Consider the following 23,358-nt stretch of genomic DNA (forward strand, 5'->3'; position numbering starts at 1 on the left):
GCAGAGGTTGTGACGTCCCTACCCTTGGTGCTATTGAAGACCTGACTGCCCACAGGCCTGAGCAACCTGTTCTGGCTGACCCTGTTTTAAGCAGAGTTGGACTCTGCAATCTCCAGAGACCCCTTCCACTGTCAGCCACTGTGTGCACTCTTTCCAAATGAACATGATACGGGCTAGTGACAGCACAGTGCTGCTTCCCTTGTCTGTCCAGGGAAACAACCCGACCACTCCCCTGAAGGGCTGAGGGAGTCGGCAGGTGACCTCACAAATGCATGTAAAACTGATTACTGGTAATGCTTCTGTCATCTTGTGTGCACTTTGCTTGGCTGCCAAATTACTAATCATAGAGCATTGCCATGTGTCTGAGGTGGTCCTGAATCCATCGTTAAAAATAATTACTACAGAATTGCTTTACAAAGTTCCTGCAAGCACTGATTGCTTGTGCAGTGAGAGGAAATTCAGCAAGAATGGACTCCACTTAACCACGCAGCAGGTACCTAAGCTGGAGACAGCTCTTCACAAGGTGGAAAATGGAGTTGCACCAGCAACCTTAACCTGGTTTTCTGAATGTAGATTAAAATGAAGGTGGAGAGTGGCTGCCTTCACAAGATTAGTCTTTCATGCAAGTAACTGCTACCAGCTTCCTCCTGATAAAGGAGGGAGCTCTGAAGGTATCAGGTGGGTTTGCCCACCTTATCAGCTACACCCCTGCTGCTGATTACAGGTGCTGAGCTGCTGCACTCTTGGCTTTACTGCTCTGCTGAGTTCCTGCAAGTGAGTTGTGGAAGCCTGACTCCAGAGCAGCTGCTGCTAAAACATGAGGGTGGCCAAATAGCTGTCTGGTTTCCCAAGACCTACAGCAGTGTACAGGCATTTCTGAAGATTCTGCCACTAGCCACTTCCTTGTCTCCTTTTAAATACTTGAGTGAAGCAAGACAGAACCTAAGCACATACTCACACTGTGCTTAAGCCTTAGTCTAGATAAAGGGCACAGAGCTGGCTACATGAACCAGTGAATTTAAAGAACCAAAGCAGCTGCAGACAAGCACACCTGAATTAGCCCACCCTTATGCTGGACTGCAGTAATTCTCTCTGTACTCCCCGTGCCTGGACTGGGACCAGAGCTCTTGGTGTGAGGGTTCCTTTCTCTTCCCTCTTTTTCTACCCAGGAGAGCACCAATAGGAAGAAGCAGAATGTTCTTTTGCTAAGCTAATATTGTTTTTTTACAGAAAGCCTTGAGACTTGGCAATGCTTGCTGCAGGGAGAGCAAGTGCAGGGGAACAGCCCTCAGCACAGCCTAGGCAATCATTCCAGAAAAGATGGCAGGATAAGATTGTTTTTAAGCGGCTTGAGTATGTGCTTACAAATTATGATTGAGGATAATGAACTCACACAAGGCCCAAGACAGACTCTTCCATTAATGCTTGAGTCTCTTAGAATCTCTATGAATCTGGTTGAGATGTTCTTGGGGGAAGAAAATGCATCAGAAGTCAGAAAGGCAATCACCAAAACTCCTTCCCCTTCCTTTCTCTTCCCCTCAACTACCTGTAAGTAGAAAGTGTTTAAACTACGGTATTTCCTCACCAGGAAGGACAGCAGAGAAGGAAAGTATCTGAAAGACTGCACAGCTGTAACCAAACTGTTTTGCACACCTAATTAGGATGAACACAAGGTGAAAAGTGTGTGATCTGAGGCCACCATGTGCTCACTGTAATAGGGCATCTTTCAGAAACGGATAGAAATGTTAAATAAATCCACTGCTGAATCAGTGACAGGTGACCCTGACCCACATTAGACAAAACTGTAACTTTAATGTAGGAATCAATTCCCATGCACATACGGTGTTCTGTCCACATTGAGGCATTTTATTGAGGTATAAACTTTGCAGAAGATGAGGTAACAATTTGCATAGGACTTACACAAAATAACTTCACACTTCAAATTTACTTGGCATTAACTACTGTATGTAGAGGACTGATAATTCCTGCTTGTAAGAGTCTCCTCGATGCACAGCTGTGTTAATGCTAGTGGTAGGACCGTGGAGAAGGCACAGCAGCTGTAGGTAATGAAACCAGTCAGATTGAAAATGCTTTTGTACAACGGCTACAGCTTCTTTTCATTGGTTTGAGTAAGAAATGACTGAGACAGACAAGGCTTGCTACAGTTTAACCTTGTCCAGTGCTGAATGTTCTTGTAGCAGTGCCAGTGGGGTGGGTGAGTGTGGTTTTGTGTGTTTGGCTTTTTTTTTTTTTTTTAAGAAAGCTTTATTGGAATAAAAATCCCCGGGTTGTCAAAGTAGTTCAAATTTGGCACTTGAGTTTTAAGTTGTCAGACTTCCTATGGCTAAAACATGGAAGTCTGGCTAAAAATACATTCTTGTGTTTTCAAACGTTTCTCTTAAATACTTACATAAGTTCATGTTCTACTTCCTCAATTTCAGATTTTAAGAAATTCTGTACACCTGTCTTTAGCGTAGCTCCCCTGAAGCTTACCAAATAATTTCACTTTAGTAATGAAGCATATACAGGAAGTTTCCTATGAGAAGTTCAGTTACTATTTGATATGTAGAACATGAATGTTAATATTCTAAGACCCAGCAGTAATTCCTGCAGACAGTAAGAATTGTGATATCATTAGAACTATACTATAAAATGTACACAAGCATATACAGAAAATTAACCAGAGAAACATCAGTTGCTCGTTGAAAGTCCTTTTTCTAAACCAATTCAAAAAGATTATCAAAATACAAAACCAGCTTTAAAAAACAGCCTGAGGTAAGAGTTATATGCAAATAGCAATCTTTTTCTTAAAAAAATAGCTGTATTGAAATTCTAGGTACTTAGAAAGTTACTTACTGTCAATAAAAACTTTTACTAACAATTGTAAAGAGTACTTTAACTAATGCAAAAGTATATAACATTGTACACAGATCCAAAGTAAAAAAAAGTACAATGCTGTACTTCCATTTCATTTAAAAATATATAGTTAGGACAATTCAACCTTTTACCATACAGTTAACTGGCTTTGGATTAGCTGATACTGTTGACCATGGAACAGTCAGCTAATTCTACGTGCTGCTGGCTTTCAGCTTTGCTAGGACAAGGTGCTTTACCGTGTCCGTTTGCCTGAGTACGTCGTTGGCTGTAAAACAAAATGTAGGCTTGAGCCTTGCATACTTCTTCCATAGTGCACCTGTTGAGTTTCGAATCGTTGCAGTGTACCCAAAATCCTGCAGTGAAGAAATACACCAAAAAGTCATCAGGACACTGATTTGAAGTCACTGCGTTTTATTTAATCATGAATTAGTGTTCAGTCCCATTTAACAAGTTGTGTACAAAGAGTACATTGTGTCAGTTGATCTAGTATATTTGTCTCTATGTTTTAAAAGCCCAGCTTATCTTCCTCAGATTTACAAGAGAGTTTATAGCTGGAACACGTCTTAACAAGCCAACACAAAAATTGAACTGTTTTGGTCTACTGAACTGCAATTCTCATTCCAGGCACTTCAGCTACAAGTGGTTTCCTTTTCCTCTTGAGACAAGACAGTAAGCTTAGAAGTTGAGAATTAGGAACACTCCTTCTCCCACACTTACTTCACAGCTGATTCCTACCTCCTTCTGAATTGTAGCAGTAGGCAGTGTAGTGCCCAGAGCCAAATCCTTTCCCATGATGCATTACCACAGCAGACAAGTCATAGATAAAGCAGTCGGGCAGGAGGGACTTGAGAGATTCTCTGCAGCAGTAGGGCTTCATGTTCAGCATTTGATCAAAATTAACATGTACACCAATCTTCTCACGATGATTGCGTCCTGACCACCTGCAAAGTTCAGTCAAATGAAAACTTATTTTTTTCTTAAAGAACACAGCCTTCTGAATTACGCTTTAACAGAACAAGTCTCATCTTCACTGTTGTCTTTGTGCATTAAATCAACGCTAATTTGCATGTGTTTTCCGTAGGCCCCTCCTTTATCTCTAGGCCTTTTAAAATTTTGTCTATTGGACCTACTGTTCTCATCTTCTGAAACATATGTCTTAACATCTTGGTAATGGTGAGTGGGATGTACTTCCCATGTACCATCTCTCACTGGTATTTCTCATTTGTTCTATCTCATTTTCAGTTTCCTTTGTATTCAGGACAGACTCTGTACTACTGTGTGAACTAAAGAGTTCACAGAGATACAGTCTCCACTTCTTTACTCTCAGGCATTAATGTGTTTGGTTATATGAAGGTTATATGAGACGTCCACTGAATACAATCTCAGTTTGTACATTCGTGAATATGAGCATTTACACTACCTGAAGATAACAGAGTTCACAGCAAGGTTAGTAGGTTTTGACTAAACCCTAATTATTCTATGATTCCATGATTCTATGAAATAATTTTGGTATTAAAATAACAAATAGTTGGAATCTAAAAAGTCCATTTTCTACTTACAGTGTATCTTACTGAAGATTAAATTAAACAAGAAAAACAAGTTCCTAATAACTAATTCTCATCATACTAGTAAAGGGAACTGAAACTGATGCTGAAAAACATAAACCCCAAACAAGGGAAGAGCAGGACTACACTGGTCAGTTTGCAGTGCTGTTTGTTGTGATACTACTTACCTAAACCGTTTAAGGTGTAATCTGAGAACCCGAGGTAGTCGACACACCATGAGCTGCTTCTGAGCTTCTGTGAGTATAACTGGTTTAGAAGAAAACTTCCTTCGTTTTGCTGAGACCAAACACACAGATGCACAATACAAATCTTGATAACAGCCTTGTATTTCAATCTAAGGTTTATCCACCAAATTTGCGTGGCTCTAAATAGGATGGTATGTGCCTCCTTAAAAAGGATACACTCGGAGCCATTTTGCAAGGATTATTTTATGCTACAAGTATAAAATACTTGTGGTCACTTAGGTTAGTCACCTTAATGTTCTTTGACTGGGAGTATCAGAATCCCCACCAGTGTGTGATCAGACTTCATCTAAGAGAAGCATCACACTTCAAAACATCCTTTGAATAATTCCATCTTCTAGGTGATAAGTAATAGCTGTCAAGTGACCACACCAGGAACATGAGAAGTTTGTTTGCAACATACTTTTAAGACTTTCAGTATTTCCCTTCTGTAATAACTGTCACTTTACTTTGTATTTTACACATAGAACGTATGTATGAGTACATACTGCCTTTACTCACTGTTGCACTGATCACATGCATAGATCTTTCCTTCCAAAGCTTCTGTTTCTGTAAACTTGGCCAGCATTTCTGTCAGCAGACATGGGTACTGAGATGACATCTCCTTGCCGTTGCAGTGATACCTCTCAGGAAACTCCAGGGACAGGTCCCAGAAAGGTTCTATTGTATTTGATTTATTGTCACAGGTAAGGCATGTAACCTGTAAAATGATATTTCACCAGTTGCTCACTCAAAAACGTACTAAAAAGAAGTAAGTTTCCCTAGAGGTAACTGATGCAACCAAAGAAAAAACAGTAATTTAACAAAAGAAATGATACACCTAATTTCTTTTCTCTGAAGATCATGTCCAATACTGTTATCACGAACAGGTAAGTGTTCTTGTATTTGACTGAGAAACAAAAAGCAGAGTCAAAATGGTCTGTCCAAGAGAAAGCAGCTGGTGGAGTCTTGCGTGTCTTTTCTCTTTTCCAAAAAAGAAACACTCCAAAAGGAACATTTACATGAGAAACTCTAGTTTAGGTTAATCAAAAAATAATAATAATAATAAATCAATAATAAAAAAAAGAAACCCAAACCAAAGCAAACAAAAAGAAACAGCTGGGGATTTTAAAGTCATATCCTTCTTACTTTGTAAGTCTTCCAGGGAAGCCTGGATTAGGAAGCACACTTCTTCAAATTAAAATTAACAGGTAAAAATAATTTATTTCTTCTTTCAGTAAGTGGATCCATCGTCACACTAGGGAAAGGACAAGCAGTAAGACAACATAAATAAAATGTCAAGAAGTGAAGTGAGTCAACCTGGAAAATGCAGGTAATAAAGCAGGGGACAATTAATTTATTATAACATTCAATAGTCAGGAAAATAGAAGAGCTGCTGCTTTTAACTAAAGCTGTAACTACAACATATTAGGTGTTGATCTGCAGTGCTGTCTTCTAAAAGACAGCTCCAGCTGCTTCTAGAAGAGCATCCCATCATTTAAGTCTTCCTCCAAAGGGCCTTCACCCTTCCACGATTCATGTGGATGAGTAACTTCTGCTAACAGCTGAACCTGTGCAGTTGTGAATCTCCATTTAGACTGCAACAACCATAGTTCATAAAGGCTATAAAGAATTACCAGTAAATAACAAGCTTGTGTGTTTGAGGCTAAAATAACATTCACCTTGGTATGTGCAATAGAACAAAGTACAACACAAACCGGAAGAGCAAATACCTGAATTTTCTACTGTTAATGTATTTATTTGGCTTGTAAGCTGCAGTTGACTACTAACTCGAGCAGCTCTAACCTCACTGCTCTAGAAAAAGACACATTCCTAAAGTAAGCTGAAGTTTAATAAGGCTCAGATAGGAATCTTTGACAGAACTTCCATAAGCATCCAGCATGCTGCCACCCTCTTCCCCAACAATTAAACTTTCCCACCAAAGGACTAAAGGAACACATACACCTGATATTTGCTAATACACAGGCTTAGTAATAAAGGAATAGAAATCCTGAGGTATCAAAATACTGTTATTTCACAGGCATGCCTTTATCTTGCTGTTCATCATAAATTCAGTGTATTCTCTTCAGTTAGATTAGTTAGCTTACACAACTGTGAAAATACACTCAGTTTTGTTCAAGAGCTCCTTCATTTTCCTCTGAAGGTTACCCTGCTTTGTCTGTTATTTTTGTCATGATTATTTGCATAGAGACAGATCTGTCACCTTGTGACACCTTCCTCCTTCTTGTGAGTCATTATTTAATGCATTCATCACTTACAACAGCTAATACACGATCTGTACATTAGCTACTTAATGCACAGGTGTATATTTGTGTACCAGTGCATGTGTTTAGCAGTGGAGTTAGGAAAGCTGATAGCTGCTTTATGTTCTTAGAAGGAAATGCCACTGTCTTGTTCTTAGAAAACCAAATTCAAACTTACATGGCAGAAAAGAGAAGAATCTTCTGTTTTAATTTACACCGACAGGAGCTTCTTTTGCAAGTGCTAATATCTGGCAGCATTTCAAAGCCACAGACTATTAGTAACTCAGGGCTGGAATCTGAACTTGGAGACAAAATGGTATGTTTGGCCACGGTTCAAGCTAACTCCAGCATAAACACAGAAATGACTAATAGATTTCTGCTGTACAAATGGGTGATTTTGTAGAGCCTGAAGTTTATTTAATTGACGAGTTACTTAAGAATTTGCTGCATGTGAATGCACACTGAAGATTGATGAAGTACATACATACATGATGAAGTACATACATCAGTACACTGATGGATGAAGTACATACATGAACTCAGTATGGATAATTTTAACAAGTTCTTAGGTTTTAAATTTAGTGTGTAATTGTTAATAATCTAAGTTATTTTAAGATGCTCTCTCCCAACTGGTTACTAAGTACTATCCCAAAGAAAAAAGAAAAAAAAAAAAATCCAGCTTCTAAGTTTTGCCTTTCAATAAAACAGAAAAGATAAACTGATGCTTCTCATCTCATCATGCAACTGTGAGCAAAGCTGATTTATGTTAACAAAATCCTATCCTAATACAGAGTTGCACTTACTTCCTCAAATCAAAGACAGCCCTCTTCATGACACTGCAGTGAAGTTAAACTCTTAAAAGAGTCCTCAGATTTGTGTACTTGCCAACAGCCAAGTAAGCTGATATATTTGGATAAGGATACACCCGACCACATCAGCCCTCTGCACAAAGTGCTCCTGTACACACTCACACTCCATGGTAAATGAGGGCTGGAACAAAGATTGCAAGTATTTTTCTTAGCCAGGCCTGAGCTTACAAACTGGATTGCTCAACAAGTGGAAGGATCCCTACCCTTCTCTGGAATTCATCTGCACTGGCCTGTCCATCAAGATGGGCTTTACAATACTGCCATCACTTCTCTCTGTCCTAAATGAGATGAATTCCTTTATCCTGCACTCCACTACCATTCACACTGTGCAACTGAGATTTTCTTTTTTCAGGAAAAGTACTGCAATGGTATAAACTGCTCAGAAAGTAGCTGAACAAGATGCAGGATTTTAATGAAAAACAGAACAAAAAACACCAAATGTGAATGTAAAGGGCTGGCAAAAACTTTCTGCATCTGTCCAATGTAACTTCTTATGGTGTGAGTATGCACGACAGTAACAGGGAAGGGAGTTTGCTCTAGCAATCTGTTAGTGACATATATCTTCTTATGACTCTATTTTACAAATTCAGAGTTTGATTTCACCTCCCCATTGTATTCCACAATTGCTATTTTAAAAATCCTTAATGCTGTAATTTCTAACAAAGCTAAATGAGAAGTTTACATTAGAGCAAAGTTAAGTAAATTACTGGTTTTAGCCAGTCTGAAATCTCTACCGTCTGTTCTGCCCTGACCACCCTCTCATGCCTTCAAACACGGGTTCTATATGCAATTGTTTGGTTAAAGCTCACTATTCAATCATGGGCCAAAGGCCAGACTGAAAGGAGCTGGATCAGATTGCTTGATTCAAGCTAAGCATGGAGGCCACTCAGACAAGCATCACTGCACCCACAATAATTTGATGGACAGCCACTGCCCCAGATGGCATTCAGCTTAAATGCAGCCAAAGAAAATAGTTAACATATTGCTGCAGAAGAAGCCAGCTCCATTACTAACTGTTCTGCCTGTTTTTCCTGCACTTGCATGGAAGAAAAACAACTGTTACCACCTCTGCTCTAATTCCTGTTTGTTTCTCAAGAACAGTGAGGTGGTCAATCCTACTGTTGTGCTTTTATTACTAGTTAAATTTTCACTATGACACATATATACAAAGAGTAGCAATTTTTCCACAGCAAAGTAATCAAAGCAGAAGAGGATTTCTAGAATACTGCTATAACATAGAATTCCTCATGACAGTCCATACTGTATTTCTTCAGTTATTAAAAAAATACATTTTGTAACAATGAGCATACAGCATCATCAAATGATCTCTATCTATGTAACAGAGTAACATAAGCATACCCACAGCGAACCAGTCTGTGACTCAATGGCCTCCTACAGATGAACTTAAAATGTCACCTTATTTTAGTTGGAAAGCAACTTGACAACCATTTTGTGGTTCAGGGCACACATAAAAACAGAGATTAATACTGGAATATAGCAATTGGTATACAGGTCGTGGATTGGTTTAAGTGCAAATCCTCCTATTTCGTACCCAAAGTTCTCATAGTTTTTAATAGCCTATCCAGTGGGAGACTTAATACCCAGTGCTGCACAAGTCGCGCTCAGCATCCTCCCCCACACCGTAACTTACAGCACACAACCCGCAACTGAAGGGCTTTATATAACCCAAAGATTGCACATTTCCTCTTCTCTCTGTCCTGAAATACACCAGCTGAGCAAGTAAATACAGAAGACTTTCAAGAACAGGCACTAGCTTTTAAAACTTTAAACAGTTTACATACCACATACATTGGTTAGAACCTACTTCACTCACTGGTCTTGGCACATTCATTTCTCTGAGCACTGCACACTGCTATTCTGCTGTGCTGAGCAAAACCAGGAGGAGGCATTTTGCACAGATTCCATCTTATATATGATCAGGAAGTAAACAAACCATTTGTGTTTTGCTTTGTTGTGTTTTTTTTTCCCATCATGCTCAGAGATATCAAAAGTTAGTTCTTACCTGGCATTGCTATAATAAATGGTGGATTATTAGCAAAAAACTCTCACAGCCAAAGACAGAGGAGGAAATGGTAACTAATCACAACTTTGCTGTGGAGGAAACTGGCTAAATCAGCAAAGCCACTCCTCTTCACTTTCACTGCTATGTTCGGTGTTGCTGTTAAAGAAATCTAGAAAAAGAGCTCTAACCTAAGGCACCACCTTCAAAAGCAGTAGAATCCTCACAGAGCTTTTAAAAAAACACCCCAAACAGTTTCTAAAGGGTTCCTTCACCACTCCATAAAGATGTTAAAAAAATCACTGCCTAGGTATTTCTTTGATCATTTACATTAAATTTTAATTTACTCAACAGCACTCTATATAAAGAAATCAGCAAGTACTTACCACTTTGCAATATGCAACATTAACTCTTTTCCTTTAATTAGGTACCTAAGCAGCTTTCACATAAATCCAGACAAACTTTATTTTTTTCTACCTCCCTTATGGGGTCTTTTCTAACCACAGAAAATACCAATTGCCCTTCTTCTGCTTGCCTTAGATTAGAAGATATCCCTCACTAAACCCTAAGACAGAGGGAGCTGGCTGATGTTACAAGGCCATTCATCTTTGAAAGGTCCTGGCAATGTCATGGCAATCGAGGACAGGAAGAAAGCAAGTGACACTTGTGTCTTCAAGGAGATGGATCTGGAGAGTTACAAGTCAATCAGCATCACCTTGATCTGTGAAAAAGCTGATGGAGCAAAACTTGGAAACCATTTCCATAGTTATTAAGAATAAGATGATGACTGGAAGCAGCCACCATGGGTTTACAATGGGAAAATTACTCTAGACCAACCTCACAGGCTTCTTCCTACAATGAGATGACTGGTACACATAACCAGTGGATGAACGGAAAACAGTGGATGTTTATCTTAACATTCTGTGAGGCTTTCAGCACTGTATTCCATAACATCGTCACAGAAAAAATGAAGTGCAGGCTAGACAAATTGATGGCCAGGTGGACTGAAAACTAAGTAACCTGTCAGGTTCAATGGGCTGTGGACAGCGGCATGAAATGCCCAGCAACTAGTGGTGTACCCCAGGGGTCAATAATGGAGGCAATTCTTTTAAAACTCTCAACAAGATTGCAGCTGACACAAACCTAGGCAGTGTCTGATGCACCAGTGCCTCTTGCTGCCATTCAAGGGAGCAGGACAAGCTGGGTAATGGGCCACCAGGAATCTCATGCAGCTCAACAAAGGGAAGCTCCACATCCTGCGCCAGGGCAGGAATAACCCCGGGCACCTGCACAGGCTGGGAAAGGCTGGGGGAACAACCTCACCAAGAGCAACACTGCATTGGGCAGAGCATCCCAGCAGATAGAGGGAGGTGAGCCCTTCCCTCTCCTCAGCCCTGGTGAGACACAGCTGAAGTGCTGGGTCTAGCGCTGCATTTCCCATTACAAGATACGGACTTACTGGAGTGAGTCAGAGGGTCAGGAAGATGGTGAAAGGGCCTGGAGCATCTGACCTGTGAGGAGAGGCTGACAGAACTGGGGCTGCTCAGACTGGAGAAGAGAAGCTCAGGGTGGATTTTATCCTTGTGTATGGACACCTGATCAGAAGAGTAAAGAAGACTGAACCAGGTACCCAGTGAAAGGCCAAGAGGTAACTGGCACAAACTAAAACACAGAAGGTTCCATTCAAGCAGAAGAAGAAACTGGTTTTACTGTGAGGATGGTCTAGCAGTGACACAGGCTGCCAGCAGAGACTGTCCCCACCCTTGGTGCTATTGGAGACCTGACTGGCTGTTCTGGCTGTCCCTGTTTTAAGCAGAGTTGGACAAGATGATATCTTGAGGTCCTTTTCAACCTCAAGAAATCCGTGTGTGCATGCATGTGTGTATGTGCATGTGTACAAGTGTATGTGAACCTAAATGTCAGGAAGTCATCATTAAAATGACAAAGCCAAGCAACTGAGGAAAGACAAACAATATCTGGTAACAAAAGAGTTTTCTAAAGTAGTAGTTTGCTCTTCAGCAACTATTTTAACAATTTATTTTGTTATTGTAAGGTTCATTATACCTTTACATCTCTTAACACACAAAATTAAGAATACTAAGAAATTCAATAATATCAGTTATTATTTTAGCATTGTTTAAGAGTAGGTAAAAATATTCAGAATCATCCTGTCTGGCTTACAGAAAAGTAGTTTGTTCCTACCATACGTCATGGCAAGAAGCCTATTCTGATCTTTAGGAAGTTTTTAAGGTTTTACCAACACAGTGGTAGAAATTTGATGAAGGTAGTGTCCAAAAAGCATGAGTTTTTGCTAGTATGATTTCTGTAGACATCAGGAACCCAGTTTTCCCAAAGCAGTGCTGAAAACATACATTTACTTTGGAAGCTAAAATCTGCTATTCCAAATTCTGCATTTTTAAAAATGTACCTGCCCAATTCCTTGCTTAACGTGGACAAAGTTTGAAATAAATACTAAAAAAAATGTTGTATACTGTGCTATTTAGCTGGGACCATTTTAGAATCATAAGCCAAAAACTTCTAGAGAGAAATGGTAGCTAACCTACTGGAGCTCTTGAAGTGTACTTCAAAGATCTGTTGTGGATCAGTATGGGTCAGTTTACCACTGGCACATAACTTCACAGTGCAGTGTTTTGTCCTTTCCCATTGAAGGACTGAGGACAGACGGTAATGGATACCTTCCACAAGAGTACAGGCACTGAGAGATTGAAAATAACTGGGGTTTTAACAGACATATTTGCATCTTCTTACAATTCCAGGGGGGTCGAGAGGAACAAGGTTTACAAGATACAGACTCCTTTGCCCAGGAAGTGCTATCCTTTGCCCAGGAAGTGCTATAGCAGAACTTTCTCCAGGCAGTCACTGAAGGAAAACTACAATGTGAAAAGGAAGTAATAGAAGGGAAGGAGTTTGTAGCTACATATCCTCTTCTTTACCTGCCTTAGATGTACTGAGCATTTAAGTTTCACAGTTTATACTGCACAATAAAAAGCTGTAATCATATAAAAGATATTGGAGCACATAAATAATAATGAAATTTTTAGAAGTCGAGAGGCAATCCACTCATGCTATTCTTGGAGTGACTCATTACCTAGTCTGGTATTCCATAAAATGGTAAAAGATTTCAAGTAGTATGTCATGAAGGCTTACTTTAAATTAGCTGAGAACATAACAAAACAAAACCAACACATATAAAATAAACAACTGTTTTGATATCACCTAGCTATCTAAAAGTAATCTGCAGAAGATTCTCACACACCCAGTTTTCACCTTTCTTAATCTTATATCCTAAATTCAGTTAATGCTGAACCAGCAGACATTTAAAAAGTAACAAACTGATGGCAACTTCAGGATTATGACTTCCCTTCAAGTTAAATGCACAGCTAGAAACAAGCTAAATGTTTGATCGTGCATGTGAAAGTAATGTGAAACCTAGGTAAACATACAGCTTATCTGCATTGTAAGTGATCCTCTGTGTGTACTCCACCAAGAGCAGTTAACAGTATTCCTGAGGTTTGAAGGTCAAGAGGATTGACTTCACTGCACTTGTATCTTACTGAATCAAATATCTACAACTGATATTTTCAGTACAAAGGCACAGTATCATAACTTTTTTAGTGATTCCAAAACAGAAGGCAACTGCTCACAGAAGTGATCTTCTCCATTCCCCTTCTTCACTAAGATGTAGCTTATTAAACACTCCAGACTACAATCCCACCCTGTTTTAATAAATGTTTTAAATAAATAACTCCAACTATCTTCTACAAAGAAACTCTAATACTGTTACAGCTCGCAGGTAGATAAATTAAGCCTACAAAGGAAAAGTGTACATTCCTTTATTTTAAGAGCCAACATTGTCAAAGCCGTGATGACACAGCAAGAAGTCCTGCATGGAGACATTTTCTTGCTTTTTTAAATTTATCACAGTTTGTGCCAGTTGTGACAAACATCTAGTGAAATCATGATGCAGGAGTCTTACAGAGGAAAGTAACTGCCTAATACAGTTTTTAAAGCTCATCCTTTCATGTGCGAATACCAGGCACTGTAATCATTAAGATAACCTGAATATATTTTATCAAGGAGGAAATTTACATCTTCAGGGGTTACCATTTCTTTTTATTACTTATCATGTTCAAAAGTGCTAGTGAAGACTAAACTGAAACAAAAGTGGCAAAAGACAAAGGGAACATTAGGAGGTACTGTTGGACAGCCTTTGGGAACTGCCTAATGAGCCAGGGAGAAATTATTACAGATAACCTCAATACTCTTTTCCTTGCTCCTCTCACTTGAGACATTCTGAAGTTCATTAAGGCTGTATTCCGCACACTACTGACCAGCTGCAGTAGAAGAGTTGTGTGTGGTAGTCACAGAAATCACAGGACAGCTCAAAACTGTTTAATTCCCTTTCAGTCTTACTTGATGACACTTGAGTGAATTCTCACTACTCTCCTCCCTAGTTTCAGGAAGGTGGGAAGGTTTCTAGTCACAAGCCTCTTCACATAACAAAGCTAAAAACATGTGAAAGAAGTGGTACTACTGAAATAATGCTTGTGTCTTCAAAGCCTTGAAAATTCTTCCAAAAAATAAATCCTGTAAGGCTTGAAATGCAATCAAAGTTTGTCAATATATTTAAGCAATTATTTTATTTTACTAACAAAGTTACTCTTTTGGAGAGGAATGTGATTTTCAAACAGAAAGCTTTAGTAATATACTAGATACTGCTATCAGATCAACCCTGATACAAGATATGTTAACTACCCTGAGGAAAGGAAGCACGCCAACAGAAATGCTCTTACACTGGGCCAAATGCAAGTTAGAAAATGATCTGATTTTAGCAGCAGATACAACAGTTTTGACTAGTTACACAAAAGCCAGCATGACCTAAAGTTTACAGATATCTTGGCAATAAACAATCTTACCTTAGTCAAAAAATATTTGGATTTCTAGCCCCACATACTAAAACATGAAACCATCAAACAGTCAGAACAATGCGAACATCCACCTTTTTGTTAATTTGTGTTAAAACTCTTCTCCTTTACACAAGGTATCCATCGAATGCTTCTGCACTCCCTCTGTAACATGTGCCTGCACACGGAAGATAATTCCATGGGGGCAAGACTTTCTCAACCTCCGTTTCTGCTGCACTGCAATTAGTTTTTAGATTAATTCAACAGAAAGCAGCATTTGTTTCCTCGGACCGTTCTCAGGCATTTGTACATGCACAGCTGGGACATGCATAATTGTAAGTGGACACACCAAAGTACTTAACAGGAAGCCAAGAAGAAAAAAAAAAAAAAATAGCTGGGCAGTAAAATGGAAAGTAACCATTGCCTCCACCCAACAAATTTGGTTCCTGCATTGACAGAGCCTTCTGAATCTTTGTGGTGTAACAGAGAAAAGCATTAGTTTTCCCATCATGACATGCAATTACTCTGTAAGAATGAATCTCAGATTCCTGAAATAATACCCTGCTTGCCATTCATTACCTAATCTGTTTCGACTTAATCAAGATTAATAGTTTTCTTAACACCTTTTATCTAGTATTACTAGAGTGATAAGCTAAATACTTAAAACTGTAACTTCTTTATTCCTAGCACTGAGTTGGTGTTTAATAGCAAAGACTGGTATTCCTCAGTAGTTGCAAAGGTGTGCTTTAAAATAGCAAATTTAACACTTTTATGTGATTCTTCTACTGAAAGTTGTAGGAGTACCCAGATGACCTTTCTACTGAAATTGAGCGTATTATATCCTCCTCATCCTTCCTTGTACTTACAAGTGTATTAACCTTAGAAGTATGCCCATCGCTGACCACTGTAAAACTGTAACTGCAAATCATTACACACCTTAAAAAATTCAATAACTCATAAAACATACCTGACTTAACAGCTGTCCATGAAAAACGTTGTTAACCACATTCAAAACCTGTTTTATAAGTTTTCTTTGAGAAGCAGGGATGCGAGCTGGGTATCTGGTCCCCGTAGTCTCCAGTTCCTGCTGCACTTTATCTAAAAGTTCACAAAGAAATTCCTGAGCATCTTGTTGAGCATATCCTCTGAAGGCTGGAATTAGCCTCCACACAGAATGAAGCATGGCAAAAGGAGACACCAGTGCCCACTTGCCAGACCACATAACTTGGAACAGAGTATGCAGTTCATGACAGAGAGAAATATGCTTTGAACTGGGCTCCCTGCGCTGAATAAGTTCCATATTTCTAGTTTTTGATGCTCCTCCACTTAATCCAGAGGATAAACTAGGCCTCCTCACAGAAGATAATCCCTTTATTTTCTCTTGGTTCTCATTCACACGTAATGCTGAGGCAGCTATTGACAGGTGTTTAGTTGAAGATCTGGTTTTGCCATTGGTTGCTGTTGCCAGCAGTTCCTGAGTTTGGTCGAGATCAAGCTTTAAAAAGCATTCTCGAAAAATAAGTAAGTGACTTAATACCTGCAGGATAGAATTCATATAGCAAGTATTGCCCAGGTTTCTCAGTCCTGTTACCCCTGGAGTCACCGTGGGCCTTCGTTTCATTGGAGAGTCACTTGTTTTACTCAATCTTATTTCATCTGAGGTATAGGTTTCTTTCAACTCTGCTGCAGATTTTGCATTCCGTGATGTTTTTTGCAGGCAGGGTGCTGATTTTGAGGACATTCTAATCTGATTTTGTAAACGACTGCTCTTTCTTGGAGGCATCTTTTCCATCTCTGCTTTCAACTCACGCTTCCGTTCTTGTCTCCTCTTCCTAGCTTTCTCCCTTCTTTCCTCTTCTTCTTCCAGATGCCTTTCTTCTTCCAAAATCTTTTTTCCAGTAGGTGTCACCTCAAGCCAGGATCTGAATACTTTCCCCAGGAGCGCACGCCGTCGGTGCCAAAGAGCTGTGAACATGCGATCTTCATTACGAAGCAAGGCTTGGGCACCACCATGTGAAAGGTAAGAATCATCACTTGTACCCATAGAACGCAAAGTCCTCCCACTTCGAGTAGTGCACTCATAGTTCTGACTCTTGATTGCACTTAATGTACTTCGCAACAGTTTTAAATCACCAGTTGCATTATCATTAAGAACATAATCATCACAGAGATAACAGAAAACATACAGCTCATTGACTTCCAACGCCACCGGGTGACTGCTCTCCTGAAAGTGCTTTAGTGCATGTTCTTCAATGTATCTTCCACACGCCACATGTGAGCAGCTGAGGCATGCCCAGATGGATTCGGTAGTATTGCAGTCCACACAATGCCATTTCTGAGGATTGAGAATGGAGTGATCTTGGGCCAGTCGCAGACGTCCTATGTGCTTACACTTATCCATTGTTAAAACTGAAATTGCAGAGCTATGCTGTCAAAACACATCATCCAAACTATTTCTTGTCCATGGCATTTCAATCTGCAACTAAAATATATATATATATATAAATTGCAGTTCATAAATACACAACTGTGTCACTTTTACATTGTTGGTATACCAAATTTAGACCTGAGGTTAAGACCATGACTGCCATTAAACTGAGTCCCACCAAGTACATAAAGACACTCAGTTCTGTATAGCCTCAATCAACATCATCAACAGCATTTCAAGTGTCATACTAAACGGTCTTCATACCACTGCTTATATTCCTAGCAACTCTGGCTTGAGACTGAGCATACTAGATACATTTTAGATTAGGCCTGCTTTTTCAAAGGAGCACTGATTTAGTTAAGACACTGTTACAGAGTCTGGATACAAACACAGCTGAAAATGGGACAGTTGGTCCAGAGAAGCTGCGGATGCCTCAGCCCTGGAAGTGTTAAGAGGATGGAGCTTTGAGCAACCTGGTCTAGTGGAAGGTGCTCCAACCCCCCACTGCAGAGGGGGGTTGGAACTAGATGATCTTTTAAGATCCTTTCCAACCCAAACCATTCTATGATTCCAAAATGTTCCTGTTAATTCTATCCCTAAGCATACAGGTGCAGAAGTGCAAAGTTCAGTTAAATTTATTATATTTACACAGTGCCAACAGTTCAGACAAATGAAGCTTTATTTAATTAAACCACACCTTTAATTAAATCACTGCACCTTTGTGCTCAGACAAGCCCATTATACCAGCGCTTTCTACAATGACATATCATCAGTAAGTACATTTTAACATCATTTTAACATCTCTGAAAGAAAGAATGACCTGGAAAAGCAGAACTTGATTTCCTCATAAGACAGAAATTCCATTAGATATCATACCTCAGTTGCTGCAAACTTTCTAAAAACCTGCATTTTGAACAGATCTCTCTAATCCATGTCTCCAAAAAATCATCTAAAAATTTGGCTAGTGCTGGCTTACGTCCTTTAATAAGGTTATGTGGTAGCATCTATTTGTTAAAGCTGAAGTATTTGCTTTCTTCTATAAGGTGCATTTACCTAAAACAAACGGGCAGGCTCTGACTAACAAAAATTAAAGAGACAGTGATTCAGTCTTTCTTTATGTTTTACCATCTTTCTACTACCTCTAGTTGAAAGATACTATCTAGAGAAAAATGATGTGTCAGGAAGTGATTATGTTTGATGTGGGGTGTTTGCACCCAGGATGTCACTGACTAGAAGGGCTAAATAGCACACAGCAGCAGTATTGTTATGCGCAGGACTTGCCAGATGAAACAGTTAATCCATCTGGAGAGTAGCAAGGGTTTGACAAATATCCATGCTGTGCCAAGAGACAAGTTACACCATTACAGATGCATGCATACTGTAGACCTGGCCCAGGCTGTATTAATAGCAAGGTCCACAAGTCTATGTTTTACAGAGAAGTAAACGACGCTACAAAAGTACTGAGTGCCTTAGACAAGTCTGGATAGAACCCAAAAAATTCTATTCCTGCTATTAACCTTAAATATGCTAATATTGCTCAATTTTTACAGATCTGAAATACACAAGAATAAGTTACTCAATTTAGAACAGATGTCAACATTAGAATAAGCATTAGCTTGAGGAAACCCTAATATACAATGACAAAACACCACTAAGGAAGGAAAACGGGTAAAAAGTTGCAGCTGGATAGGAAAGGAGTTTTAATTTTCATCTGGTACTTGGATAAAAGCTGTAGTTAAAAGATTCAACTAATAAAATACCTTTGCTTGGTTAACTGGCACACAGGTACTGTCCTTTTAACATGTTACAATACAGATACCAGCATAAGAGCTGTAATAACTCTAAGCACATAATCAGCATCCAGCATTGCATGTGTTGCATAGGTCTTATTCTATGATACAGGAAAGGTTGTGCCAGCTGTAGTGAAACTTAAAGTATACACAGTTTTACATGCCTGTATTAATCATTCTCATTCAACTTACTTAAGAGTTGTCTCCAGTCCATGCTCACTGCACTGAAGAATTTCAAGCACCGTGACCTCTGGGTATTCAGCAATTCCCAGATTAAGTACCAGCCATAGCTTATTACGGGAGGTCGAGATCCCTTGCGTGCTATGGTCAACAGATGACAAAAATAATGGCTTGCTGAACTTTTTCAACTCGCTAGCATCCGTAACATTCACTCCTCCTGATAGGCAGTCTTTTTATACCTTACTTTTTATTCTGTCTTTATAAATAAGACCACTAGTGCTATCCCATGTCTTCTCTTAGCCTGACAACCTGCTTCCCCCCCAAAAGAAAGCCCAAAACTGAGCTTTTATATAACTGATAAAATTCACATAAATTTCAAGAGGTGAACTATGTATGTTAATTCCTCCTGGACTATTAAAGTACCTAGGTAAAGCATGCTGCAAGAATTAAGTATGTTAGACAGGATTTTAAGAGACAAGACATCCTTCTGGGTTTGGGCTAACAGGAATAGCTTCTCCTGCATAACATATTAGTAACAGTCCTTGCCAGCAGGCCAGAAAAGAACACTAAAACCTGCCTTCTCACAGGGCTGTCACACACAACAATGCTGTCAATAAAGAGGGGTCTGTCAGGCTGACTCTTTCTGATTTTGTTAGAGCCACTGTGTAAACACTGCGCCTTATTTTTCCTTCTTTTTAATATTATATGGTCAGAAAATCTCGCTTTCTCTATTCTAAAGATGTTATCAAGAGTGAAACTGCTGACATGCCTCAATGTAAGCAGACACCGGACTGAGGACAAAAGCAGTTTGCTGATTTCAGAATGATCACTGTGTAAACCAGGGTTGCACAATCAAGCTCTTCATGCAAAAGCAACACGATTCTACGAAAGCGCAAGATCAGCGCCTTGAAGAGAAAACCTTAAAACCCCAGCTCCCCCACCAGCAACCAAGCCAGCATGACATTTTCCCACCTACGTAGATGTGTGGAGAAAGGAGACAGGGTGGAAGGGGGAGGGGGAGGAAACATCTTGGCATGGGAGAAGGCTTTCTTTGAAGAAAATGTGAGGAAATCAAGATGCAGAGTTTGGTCAAAAAGACATATATCTGAAAAGACTGAGAAAAAAAGCTAAAAGTACAAAACTGAGACCAAAAAAACTTCAGCTGAATGTCAAGCAGCACAATGACAGCATGAATATTTTAAGAGGTGGAGCACCAGGACTACAGCAAGGCACAAAATTTAGAAACATTACCTCTGAACTAAGACTTGGCAAGACTTGGGGAAATAACAGGAGTGAAAATGACAGACAATGGTGAAAGAAACATAAAAAATACTGCATACTCATTTTTATGCCTAGTAGAAAGTAGCAGCTGGAATAAAATAGTACAAGCAAACACTCCAAAAACGTTAAAATCCCATAAAGTTATTCAGCGCTAGTTTCAGCATGCTTCTCTTCCAAGGTTCAGTTCTGTGCACACACACAAAGAAACCGTGAATTAGTTGACCAGCACGTCAGAGATCAAGCCCCCCTGTGCTCTCAGCACAAACCTGAGCTGAAGTAGTAAGCAAAATAACAAGTACTAACACACATAATAGCGCTACTTAAAGCATTAAGTTGTTTGGGAAAATAGATATACAAAAGTCTTTTCTTATGTCAAAGTTTCACAAGCTAGAAATAAAGATAGAAGGAATACGATTTTTTTTTTTTTCATTGAACCATATTTCAACCTTATTGATGTGCTTGTTTCCTTAGTTTCACTAAAGAATGGCTGGCAAAATGTACATTTTGGGATAACTCATGAGCTGAAAAAGTACTCGATGTCAAAACCTAACAACTTAGAAGCTAAGAAAATAGATGGTTTTCTTCCATTTGTGTTCCATGTAAACAAGAAATTCAGATTCATCGTCACAGCTGTTAAATTTTAAAATTGTAACTCTAAACATAAACAAAAGGAAATCTTTTCTCCTTAAGCCACTACTTCCGTAATTAACTACTTGGCACGTAAGTGAAAAACCACTCTATCTCAAGCGTTAGACTAGAAATGCAGTACACAGTTTTACTAATATACATACACACCCACGTGTGTGCTCGTGTGTCCCATTAATGTTCTGGCTTTTACATCAGTTGACAGTTTACCAACTGATTTTCACCAGGTTCAGAGTACCTATTTATTATCTTAAAAAAAAAATAGATATCATGGCCCTTGAACCCCTAAAAGTGTAAGACAACAAGCATGGTAACCAGAAGGCAGATGTACTGCTTTACTGCTTTCTTAAGCAATATTTTTCTTTTGATTTTTTCCTAAAGAAAACAACCCAACGAAACACTGATGTGGAAACTCCAAGTCCTGCAGGCATAACAGCGCGACTTAAAAATCAAAGCAGCACTTCAAAAGGAAAGTTTGTAAATTTTTTCCGATTTTTAACAAAGCAGCCTCCCAGCCTCCTTTCTCTGGAGCTGTACTGAGCCTTAACTTTTTTCCTCCTTTTTTGTTTATGTCGGCTAAGGAACGTTTATGCAATATGCTGCCTAGAAGTAGCACTTAACAGCAGACACCGGTACGGCACTACACTCAATGTCTCTTATAGCGAATAACCGCGCATTTCCTGCAGTGGAGAATTCAAGGTAAACAAATAGTTCAGACTGAAGCACTTTCACAAAGGCACGGAAAACAAAGCATTTCTTGTTAGTCTGGATTTACACTGGACGGTTCTTCCCATTTAGAAAAACAAGCACCTCTGACCGCTCTGACAGCTCCTCGGACAACGCCTGGCTCCTGCGCCGAGAGCCCTGGCAAGCAAAGACGCTCCAGCCAAGCTGGCCCACGGCTGGATGCAGGGCTACAGGCGTGCCCACAACGGTTTCGGCAGGAAGGTCCAGCGCTCCCCACCACCCCGCGACATGGCGCGACTCTTCGCCTCGACAACAAGGGGCACTTAGGCGACCCGAGCGGGTCACCGCCACCTTCTCCTTCTTCCACTCCTCCGCGCGATGTCCCTCACCTCGACGCCCTCCCCACACCTCCGGGACGGGTGAGTGGCCCGAGCACCGCGCAGGGGCTCCCCATCCGCCACACAGCGAGCGCGACGGGACGCCTCCTCAGCCGGGGGCCCCTCACCGGAGCCGCTGGAAGGGCCACAGCTCCCTCGCTCCCGCCCCGGGGGCTTCCCCGGCCCCGCGCCGTGCCCGGCTCGCCCCCGCGGCAACAAGCGCCCGCTCCTCAGGTGCCCCTCCCCAGCGGCAGGGTGCTGCTGCCGCCGGGCACCTGCCCCGCGGGGCTCCCGCCGGCGGCTCCGGGCGCTGGAGCGCTCGCAGAGCCGTCTCCCCTCTCCCGCCGGCCGCCCCCGCACGCACCCGTCACCCGCCGCTGCCGCCATCTTGGGCGCCCCGAGCCGCAGCCTCCTCGGAGCGGCCCCTCGGCGACGTCAGCGCCGCGCGGAGGCCGCCACCCCACTGCGCACCCGCCCGTCCCGGCGAGGGGAGCCCCCTCAGGCACCGCCGGCGGCCCGCGGCTGTGCACCCCCCTCGCCCTCGGGCACCCCGCGCGGCAGCCCCGGGCCGTGCCGCCGCCCCGCACCCACCTGCGGAGCGCGGGGCGGGAAGCGCTGAGCGCCATGTGCCGGCGGCGGGTCTGTCACCAGATTTGTAGTGGCAACCCAAGTCCTTCCCACGTCTCCTCCCACCTCCCCCGCCGGGCAGAGCGGGCCGGTCCTGCGGGGCCGGGCGCAGGCAGGCGGGCGGGGAGCAAAGGGGCAGCTGCCCCGGCTGTCGGGACTTAGGCCTGCCGGCACTGGGAGCCGGTTCCCGAGGCACTGCTGCCTCCGGCCTGTGCCTGTAGGACACCTGTTTCCTCGGCGGGGCTTCCGTACCCAGCAGGAAAGAAGAGGGGTCTCAGGCGCCCCTCGGCGGGTTTTCTTACTTTCTTTCCTACATTTCACTCGCGTTTTGCCCTTGGTGGCATCGCCCTTGTTTGGCCGGGGAATGACCTCTGTCTGCATTTCCCCACGCAGGCTAAGCGCAGCTGGCACCTCTGGTCCCGGCCTCGCCGTAGCCTGGGGTCTGTCTGCCTAGGTGCACGGTGGAACACACGGCAGATTAAGATGTCAGCGGTGAAACTTCTCCACATCTCTGTGTGCGCGTTGTTTGTAGAGACTTCTGCAAGGCAGCTCACGCGAAAATAAAAGTTCTTATCAGGCCCTGTTGCCCACATATCGAGTGC

At 41.3% G+C, this 23,358-nt stretch overlaps 1 protein-coding gene across 4 annotated transcripts; it reads right to left on the minus strand.

The window, feature by feature from the left end:
• Positions 1 to 1,845: 1,845 nt before the first annotated feature.
• Positions 1,846 to 22,947, minus strand: USP44 (ubiquitin specific peptidase 44). 4 transcript variants are annotated; one of them, XM_062611315.1, is made up of 6 exons: positions 22,721 to 22,947; positions 15,709 to 17,223; positions 5,186 to 5,384; positions 4,610 to 4,688; positions 3,613 to 3,818; positions 1,846 to 3,230 (listed from the first exon to the last, which is right to left on the minus strand). In XM_062611315.1, exons 2-6 carry the CDS (start codon positions 17,140 to 17,142, stop codon positions 3,031 to 3,033), a joined length of 2,118 nt encoding a protein of 705 aa, XP_062467299.1. In that variant the 5' UTR covers positions 17,143 to 17,223; positions 22,721 to 22,947; the 3' UTR covers positions 1,846 to 3,030. The 4 variants fall into 4 exon arrangements, with proteins under 4 accessions (XP_062467299.1, XP_062467296.1, XP_062467297.1 ...); XM_062611312.1 differs by having other exon boundaries at positions 4,610 to 4,718; positions 22,721 to 22,945; XM_062611313.1 differs by lacking the exon at positions 22,721 to 22,947 and adding an exon at positions 22,494 to 22,600 and having other exon boundaries at positions 4,610 to 4,718.
• Between the last annotated feature and the right edge of the window lie 411 nt (positions 22,948 to 23,358).

This window comes from Pezoporus occidentalis, unplaced genomic scaffold (assembly GCF_034315485.1).
Source record: "Pezoporus occidentalis ecotype Australia unplaced genomic scaffold, CSIRO_AGI_Poc_V1 ctg152, whole genome shotgun sequence".
In the NCBI taxonomy this organism is placed as follows: Eukaryota; Metazoa; Chordata; class Aves; order Psittaciformes; family Psittacidae; genus Pezoporus; species Pezoporus occidentalis.